At 41.0% G+C, this 15,773-nt stretch overlaps 1 protein-coding gene across 9 annotated transcripts in view; it reads left to right on the top strand.

Annotated features, from left to right (window-relative positions):
• The window catches only part of NUP214 (nucleoporin 214), a 125,546-nt gene that overhangs the window by 92,781 nt on the left and 16,992 nt on the right, over positions 1 to 15,773 (top strand). For 7 of the 9 annotated variants that reach the window (XM_010587556.3, XM_023544828.2, XM_010587555.3 and 4 more), the window contains 2 exons: positions 9,462 to 9,614; positions 13,577 to 13,748. In XM_010587556.3, the coding sequence (XP_010585858.2) occupies positions 9,462 to 9,614; positions 13,577 to 13,748 (325 nt within the window). Of the gene's footprint in view, positions 1 to 5,243; positions 5,367 to 7,945; positions 8,101 to 9,461; positions 9,615 to 13,576; positions 13,749 to 15,773 lie in introns of those variants that run through there. The other 2 variants (XR_010322990.1, XR_010322989.1) reach the window with 2 other exon arrangements.

Genomic DNA, 15,773 nt, shown 5'->3' with positions numbered 1-15,773 from the left:
CCATTTCTTTAATTCTGGTTTAAAATAAACACATATCTATTCTTGATACCAGACACCCACTGGTCTTCACCTCCTAAATGGTGGCTATTAAATTGAACCAGCTGTTTACATTTATGCTTCAGAGAAGTTTAAGTGAATTTGAAGGGGCACAGGAAAGGCTTAATATTATTTTATTTTTTTAAACTAAATGTATGATTTTTTAAATTTTACCTTGTTGAGAATATACACAGAACATACACCAATTCTGCCACTTCTACATGTATAATTCAGTGACATTGATTGCATTGTTCGAGTAGTACAACCACTCTCACACTCCTTTTCTGAGTTGTTCTTCCCATTAACATAAACTCGCTGCTCCCTAAGATTCCTGTCTAATTTTTAGAGTTGCTATTGTCACTTTGATCCTATATGGATAGTTCTTAAAAGACCATAATGCTCAAGGCAAACAGTTTTTATAAGTTAAGGTAAACTCTTGTTTGGTTTTAAGAAGATTTCAGGGAATATTTTTGGTTTAAGGTTTAAAGGTTATCTCAGGGCAGTAGTTTCAAGGGTTCATCCAACCTTCATGGCTTCAGGAAGTCTGGAGTCCATGAGAACTTGAAACTCCATTCTGCATTTTACCCCTTTTGATCAGGATTCTTCTATAGAACCTTTGATCAAAATATTCAGTGGTGGTAGCCGGGCACCATCCAGTTCTTCCGGTCTCACAGCAAAGGAGGCAGTTAGCCACATGTTCCATATCCTCCCCCTCTTCCTGACTCTCCTTCTTCCTCTGTTGCTCCAGGCAAACAGAGACCAATTATTGTGCCTTGGATGGCTGTTTGCAAGCTTTTAAGACCCCAGGCATTGCGCAGCAAACTAGGACGCAGAACAGAACCACTAAACATTACCAGGCCAATTAACAGATGTCCCATGAAACCATGACCCTAAACCAAGGAACCAGATCCCATGCAGTTTTTGGTTGTACATAAGCAACCTCAGTAGCTACGCTTTTTTTTTTTTTGGTAAATATATCCATCACACAACTTTAGCCAGTTCAACCTAAATATGTGATTTGATAGTGAAAGGGGCAGTAGCCTCTGTAGCCCCAAGGACCGGGTATAGGATAAGAGGGAGGGAGAAGGGAGCTAGAAGTCATTTGGGGAAAGGCATTGTCCTCATGACAGTACTAATAATGCTTTCTGTAAAATCACCAGTGACAGCCTCTTTCTCCTTGGATGGCTCTGTAACATCTGACACTTTTGAGCACCATTTTTTTCCTGGACTGTGTTAATAGACTGTCGTGGTTCTCTTCCTGCCTCGCGAACAATTCCTGTTCTCTTTTTCTCTTTTCTTTCTGGTATTGTGAGGTGTGTCCCCCATAGTTACCTGGGTTATCACAGTGGTCTCCAAACTCCACCCCCTCCCCACCTCCAGTCTCCTCCACTATAGGCTGAAAATCCATACCAAACTGAGTAGCTTAAGACTTTCCCTTTATTTTGCCACTGTCCTACTCAAAACTCTTTGACAGCTCCCCATTGACAATAGGATAAAATCCAAACCAATGCCTTAGACTGACGTTCTGACTTTGACTCTCTTCCACAGCACATTGCCTCTGCTTCATCCAGTTGTCTGCTTGCATGTTATTTGTCTCTCTTTCTCTGCCTCACATACCTTACTTCTCCCTGTTTCAGTGCCAGAGTTCACACTGTTCCCTCTGCTCCACCCCTCTGAACCTACCGTTCTTTTAAAGCTGAGTCTAAGTCTATTCCTCTGTGCAGCTTTCTCAAAGGGTTACTCAGGTCCATGGTGATCGCTCCCTCCCTGGAAATCCTGCAGCCTTTGTATTCCATTCCTTCACGTAATATCAAGTAGAAGGGAACTAACCTTTATTGATCACGCATTGTGTGCTAAACCAAAAACCAAACCCATTGCCGTGGAGTCGATTCCGACTCACAGCGACCCTATAGGACAGAGTAGAACTGCCTCACAGAGTTTCCGAGGAACACCTGGTGGATTCAAACTGCCAGACTTTTGGTTAGCAGCTGTAGCACTTAACCAACCACTACGCCATCAGGGTTAGATGCTCAATATATGCAGTCTAATCACATCTTGAAACATATTTTTAGATGTGGTTGTCCCTGTTTTACATATAAGAAAACAGGCTCAGAGAGGGGATGTGGACTTACTACGGTTACACAGCTATTAATTGGTATAGCCAAGGCTGGATCCAGGTTTGTCTCCAGAGCTCTGGTTCACCACATTGCCACCTGAGATCTTCTCCAGTCTTGTAGTGTAATGTACCTTTTCCCGGGTTTGCCTTATTTGACAACCCTTATGCATGTTCTGCATGACATCTAACATACTTCCTTGCATAGATATCTGAGCACAAATTGAGTGAACCATCAGTTTCCTTTGTGAAATTGATGCCACAGCCTGCTTAATTCTGTAATTCTTGTTTAGTCCTGAAGCTACTCTCTGTAGCCATGAGAAGTAATTGAAATTATGGTTGTGACCAAGAAAGACAAGCTAGGTACACTGTTGCTTGAAGTTGGCATGTTCTGTAAAGGTTTCTTCTCTCTGTCTTCCCCAGAGTCTCTACCAAAGATAAACTATTAATCCCCAAGGTCATTTAAAACTCAACACCGCTGTAAATTTTTATCTATAAGGACTCATTACCTTCTTGCATCTTGTCCTTAGGACTCTGTTGAGTATCTTTCTCTGCACATTCTTTCTGTCTCTGTCTGCTCAAGGGCCCAAAAGATATGACTCAAGTGATGAAGAAGCCATTTGTTGATAATCATTTGGGCCCACAAGGCTCCTTCCACAACTGTTCTTTAAGAAAATGGCTTGGACAGTCTCTTGGAGAGGAGCGTCTTGAGAACCCCCTTCTGACCTGGTTTTTGTGATATATATTAACTTCAAATGTAATTCATATCCAATTTTTATCAAATATAATTTAATTTGGTCGATTTTTGCCAAATAAAAGACTGAAGAGATCCATGTTGTGCCAGAGCAGATACTAGTTTTACATGTACTTGTTACCCCAAAGTATCAGTCGTCAGATGGCTCTGCAAAGCCAGACCTTGTTTTCTTACTGACTGATTTATCCACAATGAACAACAATCTTCTACAATGAAATATTGCTCCAACATCAAAGATACTCTCTTCTTTCACATATGTTCACAAGCTAGAGACTGCTGTGTTGGAGCCATTAGCAGAGAACTTAGAGACTCACTGGTGACCATGGAGATCGAGAGAGGAGGAAGTTGTTTTAGGCTACTTTGTTTCAGAGCAAGCTTAAGTAAACTGTAAAACATTTTAATATGCCAAGCTCCTTTTGAGACTGCAGATGACAACTGTTAGAATTTTAGTGGTTTAACTCTTATAGTTTTTACCAAATGAAAAAGATTTAGTTTTCTGTTGCTCACCTGTTTAGTTTTTTTATATTGAACATGACTGGGATATGGAACGAAGAACAGTTAAAGGAGAACAGAGAAGTGAAGTAATATTTTCTGAGAGTCTACTATATGCCAGACTAGGTGCTCTGTATATATTATCTCATTTAATCCTCACACCCTTAGTCAGAATTACTATCCTCGTTTTATGTATGAGTAACTGGAACTTCAGGAAGGTTAAGTCCATGCTCAAGGTCATGCAGCTTTTAGGCATTCTAACTCAGGTCGCCTGGCAAAACTCTTGGGGCTTTTCCCACTACAACATGCTATGAAGATCTTAAAAACAAATATTCTTAAAGAGATCATAATATCAAAAGGCTTCTAAATGTTCTCTGACTTCTCAGGAATTTAAGTCTCCCAGTATGCTTCCAGTAAAATTATTTAACCTCTGATTTCATATGGTTGCACTGAGTTTCTCCAAAAGGAGACCCAGCCTGATCTTGCACTTGAGTTTGTTTCTTCTTCAGAATTTTGCATTGCTAGCACTAACAATGTCAGGAAATTATAGTCTTTATGTTCTTGAAATACCAAGTAAGAGGAATGGCCGAAAAGCCTCTTTTTCTGTCTCTAGTAATCAAATATGCTGCTGCCGACAAATCAAATGTAACCTCCAGTTCTCCTCATTCAGGGAAAGATCAGACTGCTACTGCTCAAGAGGGTGTTTTGTAGATATCACCAGGGATAAACAATCATGTGATACTGTATATGAGAGTGATAAAAAGGAATTTTTAGCCAACCCAACTGTTATTGCCTGGTACCTTGAATATACAGGTCCTTAGTCAGGCTCCCTAACTGTCAGCAGTAGTTTTACAGAATAGGGGACCACCTAAGACCCTGATACTATGTTATTGGTACCCAGCAGTTTGAGATGGTAGGGTCCCTGAGATAAGATAGGTCAATTCCTGGATTGTAGATAAGGAGCACTTTAATACTGGAAGTATTAAAAACATTGCATCTCATATTAGGTAGGATTAGAAGTAGAGCAAGATGAGATACCTTGGAACTGACAGGTTAGTGCGGGAACACCTCTTTAAACAGCTAAGTTTTGAGAGGGAATTACTTTCCCTTCCAGTCACCTTCACTGTCAGCTTCTGATTGGCTGGGGAAGAAACTGGCCTTGTGCACTGTTTGTCCATCTCTGTCAGTGACATACAGAGTCAGCTCTTCATTACCCACCCAGAGCATATCATTTCAGCATCCTATTTATGCATGTGTCTTTGGGCATCCTCCCATTTTGGGTTACAGTCTCTCTGCTTTATTGTGGTTGCAAACTACTTTTAATTTAAAAAATTATCAAAATATAGTGAGAAAGTGTGAATTGCCCCACCCACAAAAAAAAAAAAAAAAAAGAGGGGTTTGAAAGAAAATTCCTGAAATAGAGTGTACTATTTGTATTATCTGAGTGATTGCTTCCATTCCTCTTCTTTGTAAATGCCTTTGGCTATTTATATATTGCCTGGCAGGTTTGCATTTCTTGTAACAAACAGAAACCTTTTCATTCATGTCAGTTTTTATTAGTTGTTGTTAGGTGCTGTCAAGTCGGTTCTGACTCAGAACAAAACACTGCCTGGTCCTGCACCATCCTCCCAGTCCTTGCTATGCTTAAGCTCATTGTCGAAGCCATTGCATCAGTCCATCTCATTGAGGGTCTTCCTCTTTTTTGCTGACTGTCTACCTTACCAAGGACAGATTGATCCCTCCTAATAACATATCCAAAGTAGGTAAGACTTAGTCTTGCGATCCTTGCTTCTGAGGAGGATTCTGGTCGTACTTCTTCCAAGACAGATTTGTTTGTTCTTTTGGCAGTCTGTGGAATATAATATTCTTCTCCAGCACCACAGTTCAAAGGTATCAGTTCTTCTTCGGCCACCCTTATTCATCGTCCAGCTTTCACATGCATATGAGGCGATTGAAAACTCCATGGCTTGGGTAAGGTGCACCTTAGTATTCAAGGTGATGTCTTTGCTTTTCAACATTTTAAAGAGGTCTTTTGCAGCAGATTTGCCCAGTGCAGTGTGTCTTTTGATTTCCTGACTGCTGCTTCTACGGGTGTTGATTGTGGATCCAAGTAAAATGAAATCCTTAACAACCTCAGTCTCCTCTTTGTTTATCATGATGTTGCTTATTGGCCCAGTTGTGAGGATTTTTATTTTCTTTATGTTGAGATGTAATCCATACTGAAGTCTGTGGTCTTTGATCTTCATCAGTAAGTGCTTCAAGTCCTCTTCACTTCCAACAAGCAAGGTTGTGTCATCTGCATACCACAAAGTGGTTAATAAATCTTCCTCCAACCCTGATGCTGCATTCTTCTTCATATAATCCAGCTTCTCAGATTGTTTGCTCGGCATACAGATTGAATAAGTATAGTGAAAGGATACAGCCCTGACACACCTTTCCTGATTTTAAACCACGCAGTGTTCCCTTATTCTGTTTGAACAACTGCCTCTTGTTCTATGTACAGGTTCTGCATGAGCATAATTAAGTGATCTGGATTCCCATTCTTCGCAGTGTTATCCATAACTTGTTATGATCCACACAGTCAAATGCGTTTGCATAGTCGATAAAACAGAGGTAAACATCTTTCTGGTATTCTCTCCTTTTGGCCAAGATCCATCTGACATCAGCAGTGATACCCTTCGTTTCACGTGTTCTGAATCCAGCTTGAATTCCTGACAGTTCCCTGTTGATGTACTGATGCAACCTTTTTTGAATTATCTTCAGCAAAATCTTACTTGCATGTGGCATTAATGATATTGTTCAATAATTTCTGCATTCTGTTGGATCACCTTTCTTGGGAATGGGCACAAATATGGATCTCTTCTGGTCGGTTGGCCTCATAGCCATCTTCCCAATTCCTTGGCATACACAAGTGAGCACTTCCAGCATTGCATCTGTTTGTTGAAACATCTCAATTGGTATTCCATCAATTCCTGGAGCCTTGCTTTTCTTCAGTACCTTCAGCGCAGCTTGAACTACTTCTATCAGTACCATCTGTTCTTGGTCATATGCTACCTCCTGAAATGGTTGAATGTCGCCCAGTGCTTTTTAGTACAATGACTCAGTGTATTCCCTCCATCTTCTTTTGATACTTCAAGTATTGTTCAATATTTTCCCCATAGAATCCTTCATATTTCAACTTGAGGCTTGAATTTTTTCTTCAGTTCTTTCAGCTTGAGAAATGCCAAGCATGTTCTTCGGTTTTCGTTTTCTAACTCCAGGTCTTTGGACATTCATTATAATACTTTACTTTCTCTTCTGGAGCTACCCTTTGAAATCTTCTGTTCAGCTCTTTTACTTTATCTTTTCTTCCATTAGGGACTCAATGTTCAAGAGCAAGTTTCAGGATCTCTTCTGACATCCATTTTGGCCTTTTCTTTCTTTTCTGTCTTTTTAATGACCTTTTGCTTTCCTCATGTGTGTTGTCCTTGATGTCACCCCACGACTCGTCTGGTCTTCAGTCGTTAGTGTTCAGTGCGTCAATCTCTAAATTCAGGTGGGATATACTCAAGGTTGTACTTGGCTCTTGTGGACTTGTTTTAATTTTCTTCAGCTTCAACTTGAACTTGCATATGAGCAATTGATGGTCTGTTCCATAGTCAGCCTCTGACCTTGTTCTAACTGACGATATTAAACTTCTCTATTGTCTCTTTCCACAGTTGTAATCGGCTTGATTCCTTTGTATTCCATCCAGTGAGGTCCACGTGTACAGTTACCGTTCATATTGTTGAAAAGGGTATTTCCAGTGAATAAGTCATTGGTCTTACAAAATTCTGTCTTGCAATCTCCGGCATCGTTTCTGTCACTAAGGCCATGTTTTCCAGCTACCAGTCCTTTTTTGTTTCCAACTTTTGCGTTCTAATCACCAGAAATTATCAATGCATCTTGATTGCATGTTTGAACAATTTCAGACTGCAGAAGTTGGTAAAAAAAAATCTTCTATTTATCTTTGGCATTAGTGATTGGTGCATAAATTTGAATAATAGTTGTATTAACTGGTCTTTGTTGTAGGCATATGGATATTATCCTATCACTGACAGAGTTGTACTTTAGGATAGGTCTTGAAATGTTCTTTTTGATGATTAATGCAACACCATTCCTCTTCAATTTGTCATTCCCAACACTATGGTTGTCTGATTCAGAATGGCCAATACCAGTCCATTTCAGCTCACTGATGCCTAGGATATCAATATTTATGTATTCCATTTCATTTTGAAAGACTTCCAACTTTCCTAGATTCATACTTCATACATTCCACATTCCGATTATTAACGGGTGTTTCCACCACTCATTTGTCAGTTTGTCATACTGTGGTGGCTTGTGTATTGCTGTGATACAGGAAGCTATGATACTGGTATTTCAAATACCAGCACGGTCACCCAGGGTGGACAGGTTTCCCCTGAGCTGTCAGACTTAGACAGACTAGGAAGAAGGACCTGGCAATAAGTTTAAAAAAATTAGCCAGTGAAAACCTTATGAATAGCCGCAGAACATTGTCTGATATATTGCAGGTGGATGAGCCCCTCAGGTTGGAAGGCACTCAGAATATGACTGGGCAAGAGCTGCCTTCTCAAAGTAGAGTTGACCTTATTGATGTGAATGGAGTCGAGCCTTTGCGGCCTTCATTTGCTGATGTGGCATAACTCAAAATGAGAAGAAACGGCTGGCAAGTATCTAGTAGTTACTCTTTTTTCCTTTCATTCTTGGAGCAGATTTCAGTAAGTGGTTGAAGGAGTGACGTACTAGATATGCATCTAAAAGGTCAAGAGCTCAATTGGACCTCTTCAAAAGAGGAAATTAGCCTGGAAGTCTTGCTGGCCTCTTTTGCATCCTTTAAAACTTGTCCAGTTCCCTTTGGCTCAGAAGTAGAAGCAGCATGATGTTTGTTTCCCCACCACCCTCTGAACAGATCAGGCAATGGCAAGGATACCAAACTTAGCTGTAAGTATTTGAAGCTATTATGCTAGGTTTGGATTTGTCCTAGCTGTAGTTTCCCTAGTTTGACAAAAACTGAAGTGGGTCTTTATGTGAAGAAACTGATGAAAGCAAGCCCTGTTACTCTACAGAAACCAGTCTCGTGTAAAGCTCAGATAGTGGTCATCTGTTGCTGGGTAGACTTGATATCATTGTGGGCACACAGATGAGTTTCTAAAAAGATTTTTTTTTTCTTTTTTTAATTGTGCTTTAAGTGAAAGTTTACAGTTCAAGTCAGTTTCTCATATAAAAATTTATACAAACATTGTTTTGTGACCCTAGTTGCTCTCCTTATAATGTGACAGCACACTCCTCCATTCCATCCTGGATTTCCCATGTGCATTCAACCAGCTCCTGTCCCTTTTTGCCTTCTCATTTCATCTCTGGACAGGAGCTCCTTTTTAGTCTCCAGTATCTACTTGAGCTAAGAAGCACTCTGTTCACGAGTATGATTTTATGTTTAATCTTTGTTTGAAGAGTTGGCTTCAGGAATGGTTTCAGTTCTGGGCTAACAGAGAGTCTGGAGGCCATGTCTTTGGGGTCCCTTCTAAGTCTGGTCTTTTTACTAGAATTTGAGCTCTGCACCCTACTTTCCTCCTGCTGCGTCAGGGACTCTCTGTTATGTTCCCTGTCAGGGCGGCCGTTGATGGTAGCCAGGCACCATCTAGTTCTTCTGGTCTTAGGCCGATGGAGTCTCTGGTTTATGTGGCCCTTTCCGTTTCTTCAGCTAGTATAAAAAGGAAATTCTTTAATGCATTTATATAGGGCCTGCTTTTGATGTCTCCTGCTGCCGCTTTATTTTGTGCCTATAGAATCATGTCAGGAAATCTTGACCCTGGTTGTCAAAATGATTAAAAACGTATAATCAAGATGTATAAAAGTCAGAGAGGGTATCTCTTTCTCCAGAGTTTAGCTCCCTTGGATCCTAGACTTCTTTGTCATTCCTTTCTCCCCAAACACCCAACTGAGGGTTTATTTTTTCTTTTTCTGAAAAGTAAATAAGGACATTTCTTGGCCTTGGGTCTCCCTCACACAAGTTCTTCATCTCTCCAGATACCTCTAACTTATTCGGAAACAGTGGGGCCAAGACATTTGGTGGATTCACCAGCTCATCATTTGGAGAACAGAAACCGGCTGGCACTTTTAGCTCTGGAGGAGGAAGTGTGGCATCTCAAGGCTTTGGGTTTTCTACTCCAAATAAAGCAGGTACTCCTATATGTATTAGTTATGGTTACTTTGATATTTGTATGTACATAGATATCTGGATGGTGACATCTCTGAAGTGGTTATTTTAAGAGAATAGAATTGTAGTATGGATGAAATTACCACCCCCCCAATTTGTTTTTGTATTTACCAAGCATTTACTGTGTCCCTAACACTGCTCCAGGCCTTCTGAGACATGTTAAAAAACATGGAAAGCACGTCATGCAACCCATAAGAGAACTTAGAGTCTTCTTAGGGAAGAAAGCATTGTAAATAGTTACCAATTACAGAACAACCAAAACAAGGGAGCATGTAAACAAGAAAGCATCCGAAGTCATACACAGATTTGCTTTAGGCTCCCGTTACCTGTGATGGTTGGTCAAGACAGAGTATGTTTAACTGCTTAGGCCTGTATCATTTTGTCTTCTCTTTCCCAAATCTTCTTTTTTTTTTTTTTTTTACTTTTAGTTGAAATATATTTATACATTACATATACATGTATACATATACCATATCCATATATCATAAGTGTTCAATTAATTTTCACAGTTAGAACACACCATGTAACCAAGAAAAAAGAATATAACCATTACAGCTTTTTATCCCAGCATTACTTTTAAAGCATAAATTTATAAACTGCATGGAAAATTATGTGCAGATTTTGTTTTAAAGGTAGAGAGTGAGGGAAAATATTTGCTAAGAAAGCAACTCTTCAAAACAAACTCTCCAAGTATCGGTAGGCAAGATACTTCTCTCTCTTGTATATGGGATACTTTGAAATTATGCTAACTCCAGGGGAAGGATCGTACCGCAGGCATAGGTGGCTCTGACTTGGGAGCGGGACCACCCCACATTAGTGCCTGGAATAATCACATTTTAGAGCCCAAGTTTCCGTGGTTTCTGGATGCACTGTGCACCTTAATTCAGACCTGTCGCTTGGGCAGTTCAATCTTTGAGGGTCAGTTTTTGATACTCTTGTCCTAGAATTTAAAACGGACTAGAAATGTTTATTTTGGTCATCCCCCTCTCCCAGTGAATGATTTAAAAATGAAAGGGCTACAAAGCTTTGGCCCTAGCTAACAAGGCAAATTTGAACACTTGACTGAATTTTTAGTTCATTAATCATCAGGACTTTTTATTTATTTATTTTTAAGTAACCTGGTAATGTTTTCTCTGACTTGTATTTTTCGTATATATGGTACCTTATCCTGTGATCTAGTCCCAATTGATTTGAGAATCTGACCTTTTTACTTTTGGGGGTCTTAGAGAAAAATGTATCCTCGTACCTTTTAGAGTATGTTTCTTATTAGATCTATGAAACCACCTAGATTGAGGATTCCAGTGGGGAAAGCACTTTTGAAATACATGAGGTGAATGAACTAGTAATCCAAAATGTGCGTGTGAATGTGGAGGAAAGACCACTCCCACTTGTGTTTCAAGACCACTCCCTTTTGTGTCTGTTGCATTTGTTTGTATTGGTGTATTGGTGTCCCAAGGAGCTCCTACAGAAGGAAGTGCCTCAAAGTACTGAGTGTAAGGAAAGGCTGCTTTAAATAAGGAGTTAACCTTGCCAAGGCCATACAAACATCTGAGGCATCAGGATTATTACCTCTTGCTTTAAGAGTGATTTTAGGGTGATGGTTTGGATGAGCCTTTGAAGAATTCCAAAAGTGTCCATCCTCCCTTCAGTAAAACTGCTTTTGAAACTAATACTGATGGAGATTTCTGAGAGGTGTGGGGGATAGACTAAAAAGTACCATGCTGTCTTCCTGGTCCAATGCGTTTACATTACTGCCCAATTACAGGAGCTATTAGAATGACATAAATTCAGTGGAAGTGGAGGAGGGCAGTGTGATGCATAATGGTTTGATGATAGATGGGCTTCTGAGTTACTCAGAGCTAGTACTAGTCCCAGCTCTCTCACTAACCAGCTGGTTAAATTTGGGCAAGTGACATTCTCCCAGCCTCAGTTTACTCATCTGTGAAATAGGGATTAAAGTGAACTGTTGAAAGGCACCTGGCACCATGCCTGGCACGTAACAGACCCTTGGTAAATTAGCAACTTTGTTATTATCGATTATTGTTAATTTTCTGTTTTTTCTGGAGATGAAAATATGGCATCTAATAAAATCTAATCCCTCTTAGCATCAGGAGTAAGTTGCCTAACTCCAAAAACAAGACTCAAGTTTGTTGACCCAGGCTTGTTGTTGTTTTGGGGCATTTTCTCTGTGTGTGTTTTCTCTCTCTCCTTTCCTCCACTGTCGAGTTAATTTCTGTATCATTGTGAGTTCTCGTTTTTCACTCATCTTCCACCAAGAAATCTAAACAGTATTGAGTGCAAGGCACTAGATAGAGTGTTGTGTGTCCAGGAAGAACATGTAACTCGATCTACAATCAGTCTTAAATAATTCAACTGCAAGGGTTTTTTTTAGCACTTTTTTTTTTTTTTTTTTTTTCCGGTCTGTTATATTTGTAACCCAACAGTTTCCATTATCATGGCTTGGAATTTCACTCAAGGTTTTAAAATGCAGAATGTTAACCCAAGTATGAGCCTTAGCACAAAGTATTTTATTAGTAATGCAACCACTATTAATGGTAAGTAAATAATTGGATCACAAAATAAGAGTTAACTAAAGCATTCAGCGGTAGCTTTTCATATGCGGTATTTGATCTTTCCTGATTCAAGTAGCAGAAGCTTGTGGTGTGATTATGCTTATTATGCCTGATTCATCGCACTAGTAATTAGATTTACTTTCTGAAAGGGGCTAATCATCTACTTGGTTGTTACTAGGCCACTATTACTCCCTTCAGCATGTAGCTCACCGAGCACTACTCATTTGGGGAATACTGTACTTCCTGTAGGGGGTGGGCCCCTTTAGAGCACACTGAGTGCCTATTCTGATACCTTAGAATGATTTAAGCAGAGGTATATCTTGGAGAAGCGGAAGGAAAGAATCGCTAAGGGAGGGACGTTATCTTCTCACCTGCTAGGCATCTCACCCAATCAGAGGAGGCTGCTGCCCTGCATGGTCTGCCTCTGTTCTGTGTGATCACCAGCCATGTGTGCTGCCCTCAGGCCAGCCTGGTATCCCAGTGAGCATCAATGCTGGGAGCTTGCAAAAGATGGCTCGGACTCTGGCTGCTGTCCTCACAGTTGATTTATTACTTTAGAGTGATACAGCAGCTTTCTTCCAGAAAAGAAATTCGGTATGCTTTTTGTTTAGGAGTAGTTCCTGACTGCGGAAAGAAAGCATTTTTTAAAAAATTCTTCTTCTCTACAAAGAGAGAGAGTCCCTGGTGAGAGATGTGAGAGCCATTAGGCTTTAAATAAATAAAAAGTGCCTGGCTGGGCGCCGGTGTTTCTGCGGTAACCCGAGTCATGGATTCTTCCTGAGAGGGGTTTGCAGCCTCTCATTATATAATTTGGCTTTCTGTGAAACTAGATCCCTTGCCTGTGTATGCTGATAAATAATAAAATCTTTTGACAGCTGGGCAGGGATTGGAGTTCTTGAGACTGATTTTTTTCAATGAGGAACCTCAAAACCACTCAGAGGAGCTGAGAAGGGATCTGAAATATACCGGAATGTTTTTGGTGGTGATCTGATTTCCTAAGACTGTTCAAGCTGGTGACATCCAGCTTGCCTCCAGAAGGGATTGGGGATCTCTCGGACAAACACAGGTCATGCCAGACAGACACTAAGAGTTCCAAGGAAGTCTCCTGAGTGGACTCCAGACCCCTCTGTTAGAATCGGAGGAGTCGGGGGATGTGGTTTGGTTTTCTGGTTTTTAGGATTTTTTATTTTTATTTTGCTGATAGAAGGGTGCTTCCCTTTGTTATAGTTCTCTGTATTTGAATTTCTAACATATTTTCCCTTTTTCTTTTGATTTGGTTTCTCATCATTCAATGTCTTCTCTTCCTGTCTTCTTTCTCCCCTTTTCTGTTTGTTTGCCTCTGTTTTGCTCAGGTGGCTTCGGTGCTGCTCCAGTGTTTGGCAGCCCTCCTACTTTTGGGGGATCCCCTGGGTTTGGAGGGGTGCCAGCATTCGGTTCAGCCCCAGCCTTTACAAGCCCTCTGGGCTCGACGGGAGGCAAAGTGTTCGGAGAGGGCACTGCGGCTGCCAGCGCAGGAGGATTCGGGTAAGCCCCATGTGGTGGGGATGACATGGGGACACCAATGGGCTCATGCCAGCCAAAAGAGCTGGGGCCCAGTGCTCTTGTTTTGAAAAGAAAGTTCTTACATTTTTCCAGCTCTTGACTGTGAGCTGAACACCTGGTCCTCCAAATCAGCAAACAAGTTGCTCCAGGATTCCTGATCCTGTCTAGGTTGAGGCTCATTTTGTCAAGCCAGGCTCTGTTGAATGTGTGGATGGGCATCAGCGGTGTTGCTGTCCCCTGACATGTAGAGCACTGGTTGTCAGAACCCCCTTCTCCTTGGTGGAGCTGATTAAAAGAAGATACATAGTCTTGCCTTGGCTACTTCATAGCCAAGATTGCCCCTTATGTGGTAACTTCCCTTATGAAGTTCTGAATGAATAGTTTTCACAGATTCTTTCCTCTTGGAATTGTTCTGCATTAAACCCATTGTCCTTGAGCAAACAATTCCTTGTGTCCCTGCTCCATTCCAACCCCTGAAGCGGGCATTCAGTTTCACAGTCCCGTGAGCCAGCTTCCAGACGAGGCAGTACCTGGCATCCCAACACATTAAAGAGTTTTGATGATTGCTCAGCTTTCAAAGCTGTTCTTTCTGTTTTGTGCACATCCTGACTTGAAAATGCCATAGTAGGGTTTGCTTTTAAGGGCCCCAGAAATTCAATCTCTTGCCAAAACCTCAAGGAAAAAATCGCCTTTTGCCACACCACGAAGTCCCAGTAAAATGGAATTGGTGATGACTACAAATAGCTTCTAATTCAGGGGAGGTATTAATGCCTGGAAGGGACTCTAATATGCCTCTCGCCCTTGTAACTGGGTTCAAGAAGGGTAAAACTAAAGAGTTGAGAGGGCAGGGGTGGTTTTGTTTGGGGGAATTGTAAGGGTACTTGGGAAAAGCTTGGCAAGATGATAGCATCTTTATCTTGAAAATAAACTGAAGTATGTTCTGTAAATACCCGAGGTCAGGTCTGCCACTGTCCTCACCCAGCTGAGTTGGCCATGAGCAAACCCTGACATGGACTTAGAGATAAGAGAGGGTAAAAGTGACCTGAACCCAAAAGTTTACATTAAAAACAAAAGTTACCATAGCTTAGAAACTTTCTTGCCTCTTCTCTTGTATGTTCAAGAGAAATGACAAGCTATAAATTAACAGGCTACACATTTAAAGTTAAGGTGGATTGACCATAAATTTCCAGTGTACTTAATGAACCCATTTCTTTTCATGACTGGTTTAAACTGAGTTCTTTTGTCACAGCAAGGTATGACAGACTGAGCGGTTGTAGTCCCCCCTCCCCTTACCTTCTACCGACTCTTTTGTTCTCTTTTACAAAAGAGGGGAAGGCATAGTTAATCCAGTAGCAGTGTGACAGAGAAGTTTGTCCCAATCTGTTTTTTTATTTAATTTTTAGTTTTCTTAAATTGAGATATAATTCACATACCGTAAGATTCATCTTTTTAAAATGTACAATCCACTAGTATTTAGCATATTCACAGAGTTGTGCAGCCGTCACCACTATCTAATTCCAGAGCACTCTCAGCACCCCTGAAAGAAACCCTGTGTCTATTAGCAGCCAGTCCTCATTCTCCCTACCCCAGCCCTGGCCACAGCTAACACCACTGCCTCCTATTCACACCCTTTACCATCAGTTGCTGACCAGGAGGCTGTCAGTTCACATCTACCCAGCCACTCCGCAGAAGCAAGACCTGGCGATCTGCTTCCGTAAAGATTACAGAAAACCAAACCCATTGCCATCGAGTCAATTCTGACTCATAGCAACCCTACAGGACAGAGTAGAACTGCCCCGTCAGGTTTCTAAGACTGTAAATCTTCACAGAAGCAGGCTGCCACATCCTTCTACTGCTAAGCAGTTAGTGGGTTCAAACCGCCTACCTTTCAGTTAGCAACCAAGCACTTAACTACTGCACCACCAGGGCTCCCTTCTGTAGAAATTACAGCCAAGAAAATCATATGGGGCAGTTCTTCTCTGTCACCTGGGGTCACTATGAGTCAGG

The sequence above is a fragment of the Loxodonta africana genome, chromosome 9, assembly GCF_030014295.1.
Source record: "Loxodonta africana isolate mLoxAfr1 chromosome 9, mLoxAfr1.hap2, whole genome shotgun sequence".
NCBI lineage: Eukaryota > Metazoa > Chordata > Mammalia > Proboscidea > Elephantidae > Loxodonta > Loxodonta africana.
Note: the sequence above shows the minus strand (reverse complement) of the source record. Positions and strands in the feature narration are given on the sequence as shown.